This window comes from Mustela putorius, unplaced genomic scaffold (assembly GCF_011764305.1).
Source record: "Mustela putorius furo isolate JIRA1106 unplaced genomic scaffold, ASM1176430v1.1 tig00537227_pilon_pilon_pilon, whole genome shotgun sequence".
Lineage (NCBI taxonomy): Eukaryota > Metazoa > Chordata > Mammalia > Carnivora > Mustelidae > Mustela > Mustela putorius.
In genome coordinates this window covers 38,373,712-38,394,290 of record NW_025422368.1, presented here as the reverse complement: position 1 = coordinate 38,394,290, position 20,579 = coordinate 38,373,712, and the positions used below count along the sequence as shown (strand labels likewise).

At 36.7% G+C, this 20,579-nt stretch overlaps 1 protein-coding gene across 1 annotated transcript in view; it reads right to left on the bottom strand.

Moving 5' to 3' along the window:
* LOC101679871 (alpha-2-macroglobulin) overlaps positions 1-19,788 on the bottom strand; it is a 40,022-nt gene extending 20,234 nt beyond the window's left edge. Inside the window, exons 1-17 of the mRNA XM_045073425.1 lie at positions 19,601-19,788; positions 17,273-17,456; positions 16,293-16,452; positions 16,050-16,102; positions 14,026-14,046; positions 13,588-13,756; positions 12,885-12,969; positions 11,202-11,322; positions 10,345-10,459; positions 10,087-10,196; positions 7,692-7,853; positions 5,576-5,803; positions 5,261-5,324; positions 3,926-4,068; positions 3,168-3,317; positions 1,040-1,207; positions 445-553 (exon numbers count right to left, since the gene is read on the bottom strand). Of these exons, the coding sequence (XP_044929360.1) occupies positions 445-553; positions 1,040-1,207; positions 3,168-3,317; positions 3,926-4,068; positions 5,261-5,324; positions 5,576-5,803; positions 7,692-7,853; positions 10,087-10,196; positions 10,345-10,459; positions 11,202-11,322; positions 12,885-12,969; positions 13,588-13,756; positions 14,026-14,046; positions 16,050-16,102; positions 16,293-16,452; positions 17,273-17,456; positions 19,601-19,686 (2,128 nt within the window). The 5' untranslated portion in view covers positions 19,687-19,788. The remainder of the gene's footprint in view (positions 1-444; positions 554-1,039; positions 1,208-3,167; positions 3,318-3,925; positions 4,069-5,260; positions 5,325-5,575; positions 5,804-7,691; positions 7,854-10,086; positions 10,197-10,344; positions 10,460-11,201; positions 11,323-12,884; positions 12,970-13,587; positions 13,757-14,025; positions 14,047-16,049; positions 16,103-16,292; positions 16,453-17,272; positions 17,457-19,600) is intronic.
* Positions 19,789-20,579: the final 791 nt, after the last annotated feature.

Genomic DNA, 20,579 nt, shown 5'->3' with positions numbered 1-20,579 from the left:
TGAGAATGTAGTCCCAACTTGTGAACATTTCTGTTTCAGTTTATACCAATCCTCTGGAAATTATCTTTTCTTCTCAACCTCACCCATTCCCACATCTCCATTTACTAGAGGCAGATTCTTTTAGGAATGACTTTCCCAATTGCTCAGTGAGAATTAACCCTTTCTTTTATTTTGCTTATCTGCCTCTCTCTCTCTTTCTTTTTTTAAAAGTCGACAAACGATGTTACTGTACCTATCAGAAAACATCTCAGTCTGCTTTGTATTCTCTTCAGGATGTGGGGGTTTGACACAGTCAGAAATTTGGGGTTTGTATCACTATGTGATCTTGAGCAAGAACTTTAATATATCTGAATCACAGGGACTTTTTGGTTAATTTTATCACATTTGATCTTTTAAAATATTCTTTTATTTGACTAAGGATATTAACTTTTATTAGTTCTTTACCTGGAGAAGCGAATAGTCTTCGAGATGAGTATATTGCTTTGTGTTCAGGTTGTGAACATACTTTGGGTTTGTGAATCTTTGTGTTGGTGAACACCTTTAAGCCCATATCCTGTGAACGAGATTATCACCTAATCAGTATCTAAGTATTCTAAAATATATATGGGCACACATTTCATTGCATTTCACAAATAATTCAATTAACTTAATACTAAACTTTCAATGTTCACATCTGTAGAAGGGATATTGGTATACATATGGAGGTAATTTTATTCTGTTGTTAGGATTCTTTTAACAGTAATATTTTATATATATGATTTTTATAAATAGCACAAGGCAATGAATTTCAGGAAAATTAAATTAAAAAAATTAAAATTTAAATTTAAAAAAATACTTGATTACTAGTCCAAAAAATTCTAGCCTTGACTCTGTTGCTATTAGCAGATCTGCAACTATCAGTGACCTTGGAGAAGTCACTTGACCTCTCTGTGTCCTAGTACCTTCAATTATGATATGAAGAAATTATAATAAATAATTTTTTCATATATAATATTTTGTAAATCTTTAGAAGGGATCATCTATTGTATAAGGAATTTACCTGTAGGAAGCTATACATATCTTTTTCATTTGTATTTGACACAGGGGAATACATGACCCCGTTGATATAGACATTATGGTGATTGACACAGTCTCTCTCATCTTCCTCCTGCTGATGCAAGCTTCCAGGGAAACCAGTGAGGTCCTTCATGGGTAGCAGGTTATAAACCTGTACAAATGCAAAGGACAAAAGGACAAACTTACTTGTGGCTTATTCTTTTTAAATGCAAAGAGAAAAGTATAATCACCATCAGTCTTTGAGTGCCAGTGTTGCTTCAGTAATTTGCAGAGATGATTTCAAAGCTGTTTTTAAGAGAGAGAGAGAAAAAAAGCCTAAACATTCCCATCTGAGTACTCAAAGACCACAATAATTTGTTACAAAGTTCAGAGGCAAACACTAGACTCCATACTAGAATGGAATAAAACTTTGAGATAAATTGATGTCTGCTGTATTTGAGACATAGTATAAAATTTCAGGATGATAGAATGAAATGATGGCTTTGTCTCTCCTTGTGGTTTGCAACTGACCTAGTGTGTAACAAAGTTAATGAACTTATGTTCTAAACTGGCACATGAATAAGCCTATGTCCTCTAAGTAGGACAGGATAGATTTTCTTAGGTATTATTCATGGGAACAAAATGCTCCAGACCTTCACACAGCACATAAAGTACTGGAAATGATGTTTCCAAATTCATTTGAAAGGGAAGGGGAAGAGAGATGTAAAAATGTTGATAGTGCACTGTGTTATGTTCAGAGGGGTTTAAAACTGCTTGGCCAAGTAAGTAGGGTAATGAAATTAAATGCTCTCTCAAAGGTAGCTCTGTCTTACTATTCCCCACCTCCCTGCTCTGCTATTTTCTCCAAAGCATATCATGTGTTACTATCTATCTCATCTTTGGAAACACAAGTCCCAAGAAAGCATGGCTTTTTGTCTTTTTAATAGGTCACTACTAGATCCGCAGCACTTCAGCAAACAGTGGGCACACCTAGAACGCAGCAGACACTAAATAAATATGTGTTGAATGGATGGCTTATGCTGTTGGGAGTGAAGTGTTTCATTAGTAAAATGTTATCAAGGCTGGGAGGATTGGGCTAGTGTTCTACCCCAAGTCTACTGTTAACTACCTAAAAGTTTCTGCTTTTTTTTAATTAAGAAAATCAATGGGAAGGACATTCTGCCTTCTCTATCTGCCAACACTGTTATAATTTAGAAAACCCCCCTGAGAACTATAAAATTATGTTATGTAAACATAAAACATCATTATTTTCCCACATATCCTCTTGTTCCCATTGAAATGTACTTAATACTTCCTTTAGAAGAATTCTAATATTTTCGATTAAATTTCATTTGGAAGGACCAAAATGTTAAATGTCTTTTCTTATAACTTTCTTTTTCAGGGAGTAAAATATTAATTTCCTTTTGTAAAATTTTGATAGTAAGAAAAAAAAAATACCGAGGTTATTTCAACTGACTTTCTATTGAAAATTGGAAGATGTAAGCGGACTAATGTTAGTTCGTGTGGTTGTTTCTCATTGTTCTACTCCAGCCACACGCTTGTGCTATTTCTTCTCTTCACCCAACATTTTAAAGGATTTCATTTACCCACATAATTGGTAAATGAAAGTAATTCATTTTTCCAAATTTTTATTCATCAGAGATATTGTTTCTTCCTTTAGAAATGGTGTTCATCTTGGGACATACACTGTTTGCTATAATTCTTATAAAAACAGAAATCTGATATTTAATATCAGTTTTAGTGCAGGTCAGTGCACCACTTTTGTTAGGCTTTTTCAAACATTACAACTAGCTTGAAAATGACTATTACTGGTTTCATCAAGCTCCAGGATTTCAGGAACTTTGAATGGTGCTTGATTTTATTAATATGTATATAAAACATATACATACATATGTTTGTATAAGCATGTATATAAAATTATGTAAATAAATATATATGTATTCAAATGTAATATATTTCTTATCAAAAAAGTGCCCATGAAGGAGATAAAAACTATGAACTCCTAGATAAATAAAATTTTAATAGATCCGATCTTACTCAGGTAGGCATTTCTCCTTGCTCTGAGCCCCTTGTGTGGCCTTTCCTGACCCCCAAGGCTGCTGGGAACTCACCGAGGCTGCTGACAGCTCTGCTTCAGGCTTCATGAGCAGCACACTTTGGTCCACCGCACGGAGGGCGCACAGGGATTGAGGAGAAGCTGAAACTCGCAGGTGGGCATGTGAAGCCGGAAGACTTTGCGCTGGGCGGAAGCTCAGGTCCACCTATGGAATTGGGGAGAACAGTCGAAAAAACAAATGTCCTGATTTAACTGTGCATTCACAAGCATTTCCCGAGGGTTCCTCACGTTCAATATACGCTCACTCTGACTTGGTGATGGTTGGCACCATGTGAGTCTTGGGGCTTTTTGTCCCTTACACATCATTCTGATGCTCAAGAGTCAGTTGAGCCATTATAATGATATCTAATTATTCTTATAAATTGTTAAATTTGAGACGTCATTTTTTACCTTTGGCACATGGTAAGGTGTTTATCAAGTGTGGGTGGAACGCAAATGGTTCTAGATGCTCTTGTATTTTTCTTTTGGCTCTTTAGTAGCCTTAAAAACTCACTTACATATTTTCCAACACTTCATCATAGAAAGGAACAAGGTATTCTGAACTGTATCATATAGTAAGAGACAATGCATGAGAATTTTGAACCAAGAGTCAAATGACATGTCTTCTTAGTGTGACTCTGCCATTACCCTGCCGGGAATCTCTGGAAAATTCATTTAATTCCTTTGGCCCCAGTGTCCACATGCAGAACGTAATTGATAATAACAGCAACTTTTGGTTTTAAATGTTGAAAATTTCATGATAAAGAAACCCACCTTGTTGGCTAGACAGTTTTCAACCTCGTATTTTGCAGAATCCCCGACCACTTCCCCATCAGGTAAAATGGTGAAGAGGAGCAATCGAGCGATGGGAGCAATGTCTGTCTCCACGGGGACTGACACGGAAAAATGGCCATTCACTGGAGCACAGAGAGAACGAGGAGGTGATTATGGCTTAGACAACTCCCCGGGGCTGAAATGAAATTTTTCTGTTGCACAGAGCCATTTTTAGGAGCCTGGGCCAGTGAATGACTGTTTCTATTAGTTGGTATAACAGATAAAAGAAAAAGTAGATGTGATAAATGAATATTTATGTCTAAGAATTCTCTACCGCTAAGAACTCTAGCTTTAGAGAAAATTTTATTGAAGTGTTCTCTCATAAATCATATAATGATTTCACACCAATTTTCAGCTTTAGCTCATCTCTGTAAAGTTCTGATGCTATCTGAGGATATGGAGACATCCACTTGGCTACTATTTGATCTAGACTTCACACGAGAGGAGGGAACTAGAACATGAAGTTGTGTGATGTAATCGTCAGAGTTCAGCACATTGTATTTATCCTTCTATCTTCTTTAACTTTCTATGAACAAAATATTCTACTTTTTTTTCTTAAGGGGAATACTGTGCTCCTTTGATAGTTGTTTTTTGATGCCTACATAGTCATATTAAAGTTCTGTAAATAAGGCTACAATGGTGCTTTTCTGTTGCTATGAAGATGCATCAAAATAGTAGCTCACTGATAGTTAAGAGAGTAGCTCACAGATAGTTTTCTTATAAGTGGTTTTCAAACTTCTTTAGAAGAGCAGAAGACGTCACAGGTTTATATTGCTGCATATTTGTTCATGGCGAGAGTCCAATTCAATGGTGGAAGTATCTAATGCAACTTTCCATAAATCAGAACTATCTTCAAAAAGGAAATATGATACAAAGATAGAAATGACTCAGCCAAAGACCTAGTGCCTAGGAAGCATTCCAAGCATTCCAAGCATTCTCTCTGTCTTCTGAAATAGTTCTAAAATGTCATTTTGAGAAGAAGCTCCATGAATATTTATGGTTTGAAAATCTGGAATAAGCATAGATTCTAAAACAACAACCTCAACATTTTAAGTAATCTGAACAGAAGAAGCTGAAGGAAAAGAAAAATATTTCATAAAGGGCAAAATGGACGAACAAACAAACACCCATTCTTTTTTTCTCCTCTCAACTTCTCATTTATTGGAGTTTGATGGAAATCACCACCGTTTATTTGAAACTTTTTCTGGTATTTCTGCAACTTAACGCTGACTATGTCAAAGTGGGGCAGAGACGTACAATTGTGGAAATACTCACTATTTCCCTGTTCCACAGGCAGCACGTGCATCCCATTTCGGACAATGCCTCCCTTTGCCATGATCTGCAAAAAACGAAAGGAAAAGAAATTTTGTTTGCCTGGCAGAAATCTTGTACCCCACGTCCTGCCCTTCATGCGTTATGTTTGTTGTACTGAGCTCCAGCTGGCAATAATTAGCCCTAAGAGAAGTCGAACTTTCAACAGGAACTTGGATAATAAGTCAAAGTAGTGATGGCTAAAAGAATTTCCTAATTCCTTGCCTCACAGAGGACTTTTGCTTATGGGTGAGTCAATGAAGTGGCCTTCCTTCTTACCAGATAATAGAACACGAGTTCCTTCAGCTCCTGCAGGACCTGTCCACTCAGAATATAATGTGCTCGAACTGTCTGAGTTTGGCCGCAGGGCAGTTCACCAGGCATGGGCTCTAGGTGGACAAAACTCTTGCTTGGGGAAAATACAAGATCAGCAGTGTGATCAGCTTCTTCGTACTCTGCCGACAGCCACTGGTAGACGTAACAGGGACTAGGATCCTTGTGTCTGACCTAATGAATTTAAAAAACAATATTATTTTCTAGATTGTATGTCATAGAGAATCAGCATTGTCACAAAACTACATTAGTTCACTGTCCTCCCTTAACTAGTACTTAGAAAGCTTTTGCTCCACAGTAAAAAGTGAGAGAGTGTTTATCTGTATTGCAGACCTTAACCCTGCAGAGGCTCCTTGGGTTGGTGTTTAAATTTCTGAAGTGCATACATGGAGGCATTTTTTTTTGCTCTGCTTAATGTGCTCGGCATTTTTGGGGCCACTTTACCTATGCCGACAGAGAGGCTGGAAATATAAAACCTCATTGAGGAGATTAAATACTCTCCAGAAACTGAAGAACAACATTCCAGAAACCTATTTATGATGGGTTTCAAATAGGTACTATGAATAAATGTGATACTGCAGCCATAGGGGTCTGAGAACACTTTCTGTCAATGGCTTTGGTTCATGAGTTGAGTTGATGAATTAACTGACATCGCTCTCTCTTGGGCTGTCCTAGGGCTGGTTATTTTTAAAGCTTTCTGTGGTTCTGGACTCTCAAGGTTTATAGGCGCTATTTGAGTTGCAGTGCAACTTTTCTCTATGTAGAAGTTATTCCTTATTCCTTATTCTTATCCTCGCCTCCCAAGCGATTTGAATGAATCCTTGTGTCAGCAAAACACTTTCATTTATATTTTAATATATGTTCTAGTGATAACAGTAAATGATTATCAAAAAGAGGGAGCATTTAAAAATAATTTTTTGAAAAAGATTTAATTTATTTATTTGACAGAGAGAAAGATCACAAGAAGGCAGAGAGGCAGGTGGGGTGTGGGGTGGGAGGGAAGCAGGTTCCCCACTGAGCAGAGAGCCCAGATGTGAGCTCGATCCCAGGACCTGAGATCATGACCTAAGCCAAAGGCAGAGGCTTAACCCACTGAGCCACCGGTGCCCCTAAAAATAATATTTTTATTTTCAGGTTGAGAACACTGCCTAGCACATAGAAAATATCCAAGACACTTCTTGATCGAATAAATGAATGAATGCTCAATTTTTAATTATTAGAAGATATCTGAGGGTTTTGAAGGTCTGGGGGGTTGGAGGTTGGGGGAGCGAGGTGGTGGGTATTATGGAGGGCACGTATTGCATGGAGCATTGGGTGTAGTGCATAAGCAATGAATTCTGTTATGCTGAAAAGAAATAAAACAAAACAAAAAAACAAAAAAAACTAGCTGCTCGTGGGTATTAAGGAGGACACGTTTTGCATGGAGCACTGGGTGTGATGCATAAACAATGAATTTTAAAACAGTGGAAAAATAAAGTTAAAAAAATTAAATACAAAAGATTAAAAAAAAAGAAGATATGGGCTTTCATGCCATCTATTTTAAGTGCAGTCAATATAATATACTATTTATCCTGTTTATTTATTATTATTATGTAATATCTATTGTATAGCCATATATCTCTTACTGTATATCTACATTTCTATGCTATACAAAGTAAATTATATGGGGATTAAAAAAAATCTGGAGAAACACTAGAATAGCAGGACAAAAATAAAGTAGAAAAAACAATTGAGAGTATATATGCTCGAAAGCAAATGCTAGTGATGTTGAACTGGACTTTTACAATGAAAGCCAAGGTAAAGGGAGCTTGTGTTATCATTTCTTATATGTAAATTTTTATTTATTTTTATTTCAAAAAAACACATCAACTGTTAAAAAAGAAATTAAACATCACATTTAATCCCACAACCCTGAAAACTGAAGGGTGTTATGTTTGTTTGTTTATTTATTGATTGATTGTTTCCATAGGACTAAACACAACTTGGAAGTATCATCACCTTTAGGCTGCAACCTTATTTCCAAGACTATTTCATGTCATTGGTAACTTCTCCTCAAACTTACCCTGACAGTGAGAGAGGTACCCGTAATGTTGGTGGTGTTGATAGAGAACTGAACGAGGCCATGCTCATCAGTGGTGGCATTGGAGTTATAGTTAGCTTCATTTGCTGTGATGAAGACAAGTTCATCTGGCATGGGGACACCTTTCCCATCCACTAGTTGCACCTGAAGATTAAAATCTGTGGATCAGTTATATGATTAATACCCAGTATTCACCAAACATTCATTTTATCACAAATATTTATTATGTCCTATATACTGGACGTGGTTCCAGGCATTGAGGCTAACAGTGGTGAACAAAGCAAGGTTCCTGCTGTCATAGAAAAGAGATATATGTTAAATAAACACATAGATGATATATATTTATTTAGTAGTAATCAGCCCTAAGACAAAAAATAAAGCATTGTGGGGATGCCTGGGTGGCTCAGTCAGTTAATCAACTGCTTCTTGATTTCAGCTCAGGTTGATCTCAGATTTGTGGGATTGAGCTCCACACTCCACTCTCTCTTCCTCTCCCCTGCTCCTTCTCTCCTCCAAATAAAATAAAATAAAGCAGTGTGAAAAGATTAAGAATTATGGAGCTGATGATAGGGGTGACCTGAAAAAAGGATTCGGTGGATATTTTGGAAATGCCATGTACTATATAGAACTCTTGGAGAGTTACAGAGCAACAAGTGCCAGATAGTAATGAAAATTTTTAACTCCTTAGCCAAATTTAACTGAGCTCCAAACACTTATTTTTTATGACCGACCCTTAACTTTCTGTGGATTAGTGTTCTAAAATATAAGTGCAAAAGATAGCAATTGCTAATACATTACTTTGTATACTTTTCTAGTTGTTTTTTTATACATCTGCTTCTCAATCCAGACTTTCAAACTTTTGGAAGGTAGGCAGATATTATGAGGGACTTTCCATGTGAGAAATGCAAAGTTGAATAGAATCATACAGTATTACATAAGGGCGTAAAGTCAAATTATTGCTATTATTGAACTCAGTAGATGAAATGATCTGATTCAGATTGTAAAGATGATGATTCTTTTTCATTAAAGCTACTTTTGGTAGAAGGAAGCACAATTGGGAGACTTGGATCCATATTTGTAATTGATTAATAAAATCTCAGTTTGCCAATGAAATATTAGCTGCACGTACAAATTCAAGGATAGGTACAAAATTCTGATTCTCTTTTGATGAAAGAGTCTTATGACTAATGGGGTAGTTATTTAGCAGGAATGAAGTATCAAAAAATACACTATACCTCTCAGAAATTTAAAATAAATGGACTGTTCATTTTGGGAAGTGACAAAAATTTCTCAAATCTTTTGCTGTCATAACATAATCAAAACATTCTAAAACATACTCCACCCCTCTGTAGTGGGGTCTCGTCCCTCTCTGCTTTGGTCTCCACACCTACAACCTCATAACATTTCCATTAAGAATATGACACACAGGGGCGCCTGGATGGCTCAGTGGGTTAAAGCCTCTGCTTTCTGCTCAGGTCAGGATCCCAGGGTCCTGGGATGGCATAAATCTGCCATCTCAGACTTCTGGAGTCAGAAAGATCCATCTGCACATCTGCTTATAATACAAAAAATAACAATACCAGATATTTTGTAGATACATGAGAAAATTTATATTTATAAAATCTGGAAGCCTTAAATAGAAATATTTTATCCTTTTGTGTACAGTTTTTTAAAAATGTGTTCCTGCTTTATAGAGAAAATTATAGAGAAAATAATGTAAATATAATATCCATGAAAGAAACACCAGGTACAGTAGAATATTTTATACTTCAAAATAAAAAAGCTGCCTACCCACTCATTTCCATACAAAGTTAGTAACAGCATGATAATTTAAAAGGCCACCATAATTTCTGAGAAAATATTTTCTTGTGACAAAATATAAAAATCCGAGACTACTGGTAAACCAAGGAAAGACTGAGTGATATCTAACAATGTTGTTCTAAAATTTTTTTTTTTTTTAAATTTTTATTTATTTGACAGAACACAAGTAGGCAGAGAGGCAGGCAGAGAGAGAGGAGGAAGCAGGCTCCCTGCTGAGCAGAGAGCCCGATGCGGGACTCGATCCCAGGACCCTGAGATCATGACCTGAGCCGAAGGCAGCGGCTTAACCCACTGAGCCACCCAGGCGCCCTAACAATGTTGTTCTAAAGGTGAAAAAAATTTTGATGGTGTTTTAGAATAATTTTGTAGATTTCATATACTAATTTCAGAAGAACAGATTTATTTTTATGTGGTTTTACACTTTTGGTTATGCTAATCAATAGATAATAAACCAGGTCTGATTTTAGCAGAATATAATATGCTTATTAAGTGATTAAGCAGAATATAATATGCTTATTAAGTCACAATTTGATTTGTGACTTAGAAAATACTTCACCTGCCCAAAGAAGGGGATCCCTCGTCTAAAGTATGGGTCCACTTTTATGAATGAAAGTTTGGTTATGGTTGTTGTTATTTCAATGGATCTTTTTCCAGTTAATTCTACCCCTGGAAAAAAAGAAAAGAAAAAAATAAGTTTTTCTGGAAGGATGATCTCCCTGAACTTCTTACATTACTTCCATTGCAGTTTATAGTTCAGCAAAGGAAATAAATCCATGTTCATTTTTTTTCTCCCATACCCACGTGGTATGCAAACCTGTTCCTTCTTCTTGGATCTTGGCCTCCACTTCAAGTTTCATTTCATACCCTTGTCTCTTCATCTGGAAGATCCTGGTTTTTACTTGCTGAGAGACACAACCCTGGCTGTTTAGCTAGGTGGGGATAAAATACAAAAACACAATACTGGACAGATCAGTCGTTGATTAATCCAGTGGGATTTTTTGGGGACAATATAACCTGGGATCTTCTATGACAAGAATACAATACATATTCTCTAGAGATTAATTATGATTGCATTTCATAATAGTATCTGGTTTATAATGGATATATTTCTTAGCATCTGATATTCCCTAGAGTTAATGTGATAGAAAATGTCTTAAAAATTTGTGGGTAATCCTACTATAGCAGGGAGCTAATTTTTCACAAGTTGAGCTCCCCTTCCATAGTATCCAACTGTTGCTGGGAAGGGACTGCCCATCTGGAGACTCAGTTTCCTATCTCTGTGAGCCTTCGGAAGGGCTATCTGACAAGTTCTTGCTCATGGAAAAAAAGCAAAACATATACCCTTCCCAGCCAAAGTGATTAACAGGTGTAATGCTTTTTCTTCTTCCTTCATACAAGTAGATGCCCAAGGCAGCTCTGGATGCCAAGTATTGGAGGTTGCTCAACTTTCATTATCCTGGGAGCTTGGTGAGCCAGGAACACCCACAGTGGAAAATTACAAGAAATAAATAATTCCTATTGTGCTGAATCACTGATATTTAAAAATCACTGCAGCCAACATAGAATTCCCTTACAGATTGCTCTCTTCCTGAGTTAGGACCATGTTGTAATTCATTGCTTATTAACAATGTCTCCATTGTTAGTCCCTGGAAAGAACAGTTTTTCACCTACCTGGTGACTGAATTTCTCACAGACAGCCTGTGACTCTCCACTATAGCAGTGAGAAGGGTTACTGTACTTTCTGCACACTCTCATAGTCATATGTCCCGGGACGGGCTTCCCATATGTGTATCTGTCATAAGAACATTGCCAAATGAGTCAAAGCAGACATTGAACATCTCCATTTTCTACTTATTTCCATTCCCCTCTTAGCAATAGTATGTTTTTACACTCTGTACTTCTAATCTCTGCAGGCTGAGAGCACAGTGTTGAGAGCAAGTACGCTAAGTTATGACTCTTTTTTAAAAAATCTCCAGTGCCTGACTTATTTCACTCAGCATGGAGGACAAGGGGAGATGGAGAGGAGAAGGGAGTTGAGGGTAATTGGAAGGGGAGGTAAACCATGAGAGACTATGGACTCTGAAAAACAATCTGAGGGTTATGAAGGGGCGGGGGGTGGGAGTTTGGGGGAACCAGGTGGTGGGTATTAGAGAGGGCACGTATTGCATGGAGCACTGGGTGTGGTGCACAAACAATGAATACTGTTACACTGAAAAAAAAATATCCAGTGCCACATGCTAAAATTGACTACAGTCTTTGATCATATCTTTTTCCCCTTAATTTTTTATTTTTAATTCCATCTTTAAAAAGATGTATTTATTACTAAAGCTACACCTGTTCTTAAAAGAAAAAAATGCAGTATCAACAAAACGAAAATGAGAGAGAGAAGAGGACCTCAATTCTACCTAGGAATACAAACTATGACTATGATGGTGTTTCCTTCCATTATCCTCTTCCAATGTGTAGCTCTCTATTTATATGGAGTTTAACTTGTCTACTTTTTATAAAAATGGGGTTGTGGCATATATACATGTAAGTCATTGATGGTTAGTGTGTTTTCGAGGGTATTTGTTTCCGTCCCTACCTATCTTTATTTGCAAGAGTATGGGCTCACCCGTTATATAGGATCAGGAACTTGGTGGCAATTGCTCTGAGACAGTGCAGGGACCCAGGTGAACTGTGGGCGCATTACATGTGTGGTCTTTAGGCAGAGCTGGTTTCTTCAGTGCTGGGGCTGCTTTCTGCTAGTGTTTTCTGCTAGTGTTACCCCTGGACTACTGGAGAAGGGTATGAGATTTTTAGAAACATGAATTTTCAAGGTTGGAAAGGACCAAGCTGAGAGATTGTGTCCAGTCCCATCAGTAAAAATGGCAGTGCTGAGAGGTGTGTGACATGCCTTTGGTAGACCGATGACTCAGCTGAGATTTTGGTAATATGTCTATCACTACAAATTCTGAATCTAAGCTGTTTTTCTACTATGTATGCAAGGTCAGGTAAATGATCTGCTGATGACAGAATTTCCTCTACAGAAGGAAAAGTCACTATACTCTTCAACATTGTTCCATTTGTGTGTGTGTATGTGTGTGTATAGCTTTGTCACTTTCAGAATCAACCACTGTAGATAGCTTCTCTAAGAACAGTTGTTTGCCCCATGATAGTTATAATAATACTGATAAGGCCATGAAAGGAAAAATAGAAAAACAACAGGTGAGGAACATTCCAGAGATAGGATGATCCCAAGTACTTAAAGTATTTGTACTTTCACTGCTCCTAAAAAAAATGAGTCAAAATATCCCAAATGGTGAGTCTCCTTTATATAATGCTCTCAAAAGATTAAAAAATATATAAACTCACAGGCCACATACTGACACATTCACATCTTCTTCCAAGATAGTGATTATCTTTGGCATTGTTATTTGCACTTCAAACTTGGGAAGCACTGTTTATTGGAGAAAAAGGAAGTTAGTGATTATTTTTCAATTTGGGGGGATTTAGTATTTTCAGTAAAACTCCCTAATAATATTTTAGGGCTCTGAAAAGGTAGCTATACTTTCCAATACAACCACCTTACTATCAATGGATATTCTTTTTTTTTTTTTTAAGATTTTAATTAATTATTTGAAAGAAAGTGAGCAAAAGCAGGGGTAGGGGAAGAGGGAGAGGAATAAGCAGACGCCCTACTGGGCAGGGATCCCTGGGATCATGAACTGAGCCCAAGACAGATGCTTAACTGACTGGGCCACCCCTCACCATTTAGGTACCCCTAAAATGGATATTCTGATAGAAGGACTGTATCCTTAATGAATTATGGAAGACTTATCTAAAACAAGGATGTTCTACATATTTTTTGAGATTAAAAATTATTACAAAAAATAACCAAGCTATGAGAAGTTCTATGCACCGATCACTGACAGTCTCATTGGAGTTAAATATAATTGATTCTCCTCAAAGCTCAACCTCACACATAGAAAACAGAAGGACTCTAAATAAGCACCAACACTAGGCTCTAGAAGTTTAGATATGAAGAAAATGCTCCATGACTTTTCATAATCCATACCAAATTCCTCCACAGTGAAGGCGTGTGTTGTCACTCCACCTGATTCCTTCTGTACCACCACCTCATAAGAGCCCTGAAAGGGCTCTGACGAGAGGGGAAAGCTCAATTGCTTGAGACCATTCTTTAATAGGAGTTTCTGCCATTGTGCGATGCGATTTCCTTTCGGGTCCTATGGATACAGTAATTGTAACTTACAAAGCTTAGAGCATTAGAGACAATAAAAGCAATCTATGGAAACTCCTATGTTATCCACAAAGAGAACCAATGGGGTGGTGGTGAGGGGTGGGGAGGAAAAATGTTAGAACCATCTAGTGCTGTGTGAGCTCAATCATTTCTCCCTTAATGACAAGTTTCTGGTATGCTGTAAGAACCTCTCAAATAAGAGCATTTTCTCTAAATTTATTTAATTCTGTTTATGGAATGTTTCATGTTGCTTACCTGAATGTATACTAGTGGAATCTGAAAGGCAAAAGAGAAATAAAGGAATGCAGAATTATTCTCAAATATTCTCAGTTCTGATTTATAAACAAGACAGCTTTTGTAGTAAAACAGAAAAAAGAGTCTGGGTTAAATTTTACAAAACTTAGGGGGAGACGAACCATAGAGACTGTGGACTCTGAGAAACAAACTGAGGGTTTTGGAGGGGAGGGGATGGGTGAACCTGGTGGTGGGTATTAAGGAGGGCACGTATTACATGGAGCATTGGGTGTGGTGCATAAACAATGAATCTTGGAACACTGAAAAAATAACATTAAATTTAAAAAATTAAATTAACATTAAATTTAAAAAATTTTACCAAACTTTCAATTAATCTATTTTAAGCAATTAATAAATAATGTTAAGAACTTATTAAGCTATGAGCAACAAATATCCATATGCATAGCCACTCATTTAGAATGGGATTTACTAATATTACTTAAATACTTAAAGGATCCTGTGAGGAACACTCCTTTGTTATGAAATTTTATGGATTAAGAAATAAACTAATGGAACTGTGAGACTTGTACTTAGTCCCAAATACTGAGATGGTCATGGAATTCTTAGTTCTAAGACTAAAGAGGAAGAATAGCTCCTTTACTATCAGTGGTTAGTCATTAAAAAAAAACTAATATTTATTAAGTGTTACCATGCACTGTACGTCATTCTAGGTGCTAGAAGTATAGCAATATACAAAAGAATGATATATTTGCTCTCATGGAGCTTGTATTCTAATAGGGATCGATATATAAGAAACACACACACATACACATATATATACACACATACACATGTCTGAGAGATATATATTTTATATATACTTAATATTTTATATATATAATTTGATATTGATATGGTATCAATCCTATATCTCAAAGATAAAAAAATGTACGATAAACATATATATGTGTACACACACACACACACACACACACTTTATATTAGGTATTGAAACATTGAGAAGCAAAATGAAGCAGGGTAAGGCTGCCAGAATGATGGATGAGGTGTTTATTTTAGATAGAGGAATGGAAGTAGAAACTAGATCAGCTTCAAGGTTACTGCAACAGCTTTGTTTAGAGGTGATATTGGCCAGGATGAAGATTGTGGCAATTCAGGTTGTTGGAAATAGAAATAGTATGGATATATTTCAAGCTAGCATGATTTTTTGACAAAGTGGATGTAGGTATGAGAGAAAGAGAGGAAATAGGGATTATGCAATAATCTTTTTTTTTTTTAGAGATTTATTTATTTATTTTAGAGGGAGTGAGTGGGAGTGGGAGGAGGGCCAGAGAGAGAGGGAGAGGGAGAATCCTCAAGCGAACTCCTCACTAAACACAGAGCCTGACACTGGACTTGATCTCAGGACCCTTGAGATCACGACCTGAACCAAAATCAAGAGTGGGTTACTTAACCAACTGAGCCACCCAAGTGCCCCAAGATAAGCTTTTGTTTTAGGATTAGAAGAAAAGAATTGCCTCTGAGATAAGAAGATGTAGTGAAGCAGTGCATTTGGGAGAGAAAAATTAAGACTTTCTGCTTTGATGTCTGCATTAAAATTGAAAGAGTTGTTTCTTATAAGAATCAGGTGTTAGTCTCAAAGAACAAACACTGATTATACTCTTCCTTGACAGAAGAGGTTCTGGTAGGTGTGTTTAGAAAAATTCTAAAACTTTGAGAAGTTTTTGAATTTAACTTATTTCATGGTGTAGGCCATGTCTATTACTTAATATATCTTTCTAATTTGCCTAGTGGAGAACTTTATAAAGAGTAAGTTTGATTGTGTGACAACTAAGTACCAGTACCAAGGTGGAAAGAACTAGCTACTTCCTTGACCTGAGATTCTGGTTTAAACGAGGATCATGCACTATTGTAATGGCAGAAACCACTGCTAATGATACCGGTTTCTTTCTCACCGTATCTTCCCCCACCATCCAGATTGTTTACACAGATAATAATGATTTTAGATAGGAGATTCGGAGACTTACCAACTCATTCAAGGGGTGAAAGTTTTCATCCAACGCAACAACACGGAACTTCACTGAAACAGAAATATTTTCCATGAGTCCCAGAAACCTTAAATCAGGCTTAGCAGTTGATAGAAAAAAAAAAAAAAAAAAAAAAAAAAAACTCTTAAAGAACCAGGGCTATAGAGCCATTAACTGGGGAAGATGCGGGGAAGGAAGGTCTTTCCTTTTGGGAGTTGTTTTGACTATAGGGCCTTTTTGTACCTGTCTGCCCTGGTTTGTAGATGGGCTTGTCTGTCTGGACAAAGACCAAATTCTCTTCGTTTTTAACCACCACTGTGGTCCGCCTTTTGAATTCTTGGGTTGGTCCTTTCACTTGGATAGTGAGGAACATGACCTCTTCATTGGATGGAGATCTTGGGACCTGAAATATAGGACAGGCCATAAGAACCCATTCAGTCTTGCAAGTTTCCTCCTCCACTCTTTGTTCCTCTCCTCCCTGGAGATCTGGTCCTTTTACTACACCCCCTCATTTTCATCAGGGGAAGTTGGCATGGACAGGAATTACTTCTGTTATTTTACAAATGGGGAGACAGAACAGAAGGTGGGGGAAAATACATCAGAAAAGAGTTTGTAATTGAGACTTACATCTCCTTATAGATCAGCCAATATGTCTTGATTCAATTATATGATGAACTTTACCAAGTTGATGTTCTGTGTTAAAAGGGCATGGCAGAAGCATATTTAAGTCTATGGGAAATGAGGCTACCATATTTTATTGGCCGTAGGCTATAAGCATTTTACATATGGGCAACTCTGAAGAGATAGTGGATATTGGCTTATGGTAATTTCTACAATTTTCCCTGTTTAATATGGGCTGATGTGTTCCTGCCAGACCCCCACTGGAGGCTTAAGTCATGGGTTAATCCGGCTTGCTTTATTAATATTTTTTCCATTTTAATGTTAAGAAGTCACATTTTCCTTTTGTCTAGTGCATACTGCTTTTTCCTCCTGGCTAAAAGAAATTTTCTTTGATCATCAAGTTGCTTTTTAATATGCCTCTAAGTATTTGTCCCCCATTGGAAATTCATGCATTGCTTCTTAATTTCTACACACAGCTGCCACACTTACATTTCTTTCTGAAGTCTTTGCCAGGCTCTCCAAGCTTTATCTTGACTGAATTCTAGATGCCTATTATCCTAACCAGTAGAATCAAGTATATGAAGTCAAACAGGCATACTCACAGTGAAGGAGACACAGTGGAATAAGTCCTTCTCTACCACCAGGTCAGTGAAGAGGCTCTTGTTCTCCCTGACAGACTCCAAGGAAGCACTCACAGTCACTGTCTCATTCAGGTAGCTCAGAAGGAGGCAACCCTTCTCAGGAGTTTCAGAGTGGAGCAGGGAGGGGACCAGGACCATGTACTGCCTGCAATGGGGGAGTCCAGTTAGCGGAAAGTGCAGGAGGACAGGTATTGCTGTGACCAGCACTATTTTCCAACACGATGATTGTTACTACCATTAGTTTGATACCAAGAGAGGATATATTGATGAACATGACATTGGTCTCTGCTGTTGAATGGCATGCGTGAGAATTATTCCCTGTTCATCACCAGTGCCATGGCAGTGAACATTTTGCTGGAAGTGAGCTTTAAATAGATTAAAATTTGCTAGGATACTTCACTTTAAGGAACACAATATGCAAGCATCTGAATTCAAATAAAAATATGCTAATTATGTTTATTCATGTTGTAAATCTATTTTACACGAGGATTGCTATAAAAAGCAAGCAAAGTCTCAGGAGAGACACTACAAAAATCGATCAATAAACAGTATTTTCATTGGATATATATATTCAACAACCCTGTGAAAATGATAAGGCAAATACTTGCTTCCACGTTACAGATGTGGAATCCGAGTCTCAAAGAAAATGAGTCATTAGTTTAAAGTCTCAGTTATAAGTAACTAATGAAATCTTCATGTTATCTAACCCTGGCTGTTCGCATTTTAAATATTTGGCATTCAACTCATGGCTATACAATGGCTCCACCCAAAAATGGCCTTCTAGTGATGGAATTTTGGGTTTTGGTAACCCATCAACTAGAACAGAAGCTTTGCCAATATCCTCATATATAATTTTGACTACGTAGTTTTCAAACTTTTTTGCTTACAGAATTCCTAAAATAATTTTTAGACACTATGCATTCCTTACATATTTTCAAGTAAACGTCTACATTTTTATCACAAACAATAACAAAAGACAATATTTTTGATGAAATTTTAAGTTAAAACTTAGTCTTCTATAAGTTTTCGATGGATTCTTAAATATTAGTGATAAAATACCCAGTATGACCTACTTAAAAAGTACACCAAAAGGTTATTTTTGATCAGAAATTTAACATCTTTCCTTTTTTTTCCTCGTAAACTTGAATTACCATGCCACTTACTACATAAAAGTTTATCCTAAGATTTTTATGCTTCAAAATATATTTATGGATAGCTCTTGCTTCTTTATTAACTATATATGTATATATATAGAGAGACATATACTCATATATATGTAATGTTATATATGGATGCTTAATTTAAATTCAACTCTTTATATAATCATAAAACTGTTAAACATTTTCTTCTGGATTGAATTATTTTCAAGTCTTACTAGTCTATAACTGATCAAAACAAAATACATGTATTATAATATTCATACATATTAGATATAAAATAAAAATATTTTTGAAACACATCTTTAATAAGAACAATGAGCTTTTTTTCTGTATCCATGGATGGATATTCCTTAATTGTGAGAATTAAAGGAGGCGTAACATTAATTCTGTTGGTATTTTTAGTTTTTATGGACATGAGTGCCACAAAAAATTATTTACATAAAGTAAATAAAATACAGATAAAACAATTATATCATTGTTACCAGTTCTTAGAACTCCTTCCGCATTAGGTACCAAAAATCACCCTGTACCTATTGCTCCTAATCACCTATCAGCTGGTGTTTCCTTTAGATCCCCCTTCAACTTGGTTGAAACAAAGAATTCATCACATGTAATCTGCAAAAGAATTTTCTCCCTCATTGTTAGAATCCTTTGCTTTCTCAACGTCAGCATCAGTTGTTTCAAATTATTCCACCCTATAGATTTTTATACTCTAGGACAATGCTCCACAGTGACATCTGATTGAGGGAAAGATTTGTCTTTCTTTTATAAAGTGGAAGATGGGCAATTAAGAAAGAAATAAGGAAGGATAAATAGCCTGGTCTCGAGCAAATCAATCTGAATGTGAGGATCTGAAAATTGATTCCTTTAAAAGTATCAACTGCCAATGCCCCTCAGAAAACTTTGTATAACCCTAGAAAATTTATAAAGTCAGAGGTTCAGAGTTGGAGAAAAATAATTAAGAGTAAGTAAAGAATGAATAAACCAGATTTATGCAATCTCATCATTGGAGGAAACCTTGGAGATAAGAAGATGACAGTTTCGTGGGAAAGACATATGAATAGTCTAAATGAGAATCAAAGAATTCTCCTCTAAGGAAAAGATTCTTCACATCCTCTGTGAAACTCACGGTTTTCCAGAGACTGAGGCATCTGCAGGCAGGAAGACCAGAAGGAGGAGAATAAGATTTGGATGAACGAGTGTGTTCTTCCCCATGCTGCAGGGAGAAGGGCCCTGAGGAGACCAGGCTGTATTGTGCCCTGCTCCCTGCAACTGGGCTGGTCCCAAACATTCCTCAGAGCAAGGAGGCTTTATGCTGCTCCCGGTGCAAACAGGAAGTTCCACCCACACATGGTGTCTAAACAAAGCAGAGGTTTCTGAATGTTCTGTGAAAGGGTCATGGCTCTACTTGGCCTAATTACAGTCAAGGTTATTTCCGGGTGGGGTGAATAGAATTCCTGGAAGGATAAAATCCACATTCCCCTTAAGTGCTCCCTTTCTCTGGGTTTTACTGTAAAGCAGCTAAGCGGCTCTTCAACCCCTTCTCTCTCTTCTCCCTCCATCCATTTCCCCACTGCTCCTTTTAAGGCTTTCCTCACGTCCCTTGCCTAAATAGTTGGCAAGGGAAGCTACAATTTAAGCAACACTGGACAGGCTCAAAATAGCTATTTCACTTCAAGTCAGAGCGAGTCCTCCATTAGATATGCCTACTCCAATGTTGAAGCACTTTCAGAATTCAGTAGTTCCCTATGGAAATGGTATTGGATTACAGTAATAAGTTTTTGACTTTAGGGATAGTACCTGAATGTGGATGATGAGCCAGACCCTGGAAGAATGATAATAGGGAAATATTTTTCCTGTATTAAGAAAGTGAAATGATGAAAAGAGAAGCAGCAGAACCTCAAAAAAAAATTATAAAAAAATAAAATAAAAAATAAATAAAAAATGCAAAGCTTTGACCTATTGTTTATAACAAAGAACCCAATTTATAATCTACTATACAAACAAATTTTGTTACAGCCTTCTAAATATGCTACTACCTAACAATCTCTAATTAAGTAAACTATTTCATCCATCCATCCATCCATCCATCCATCTGGTTGTTTTAT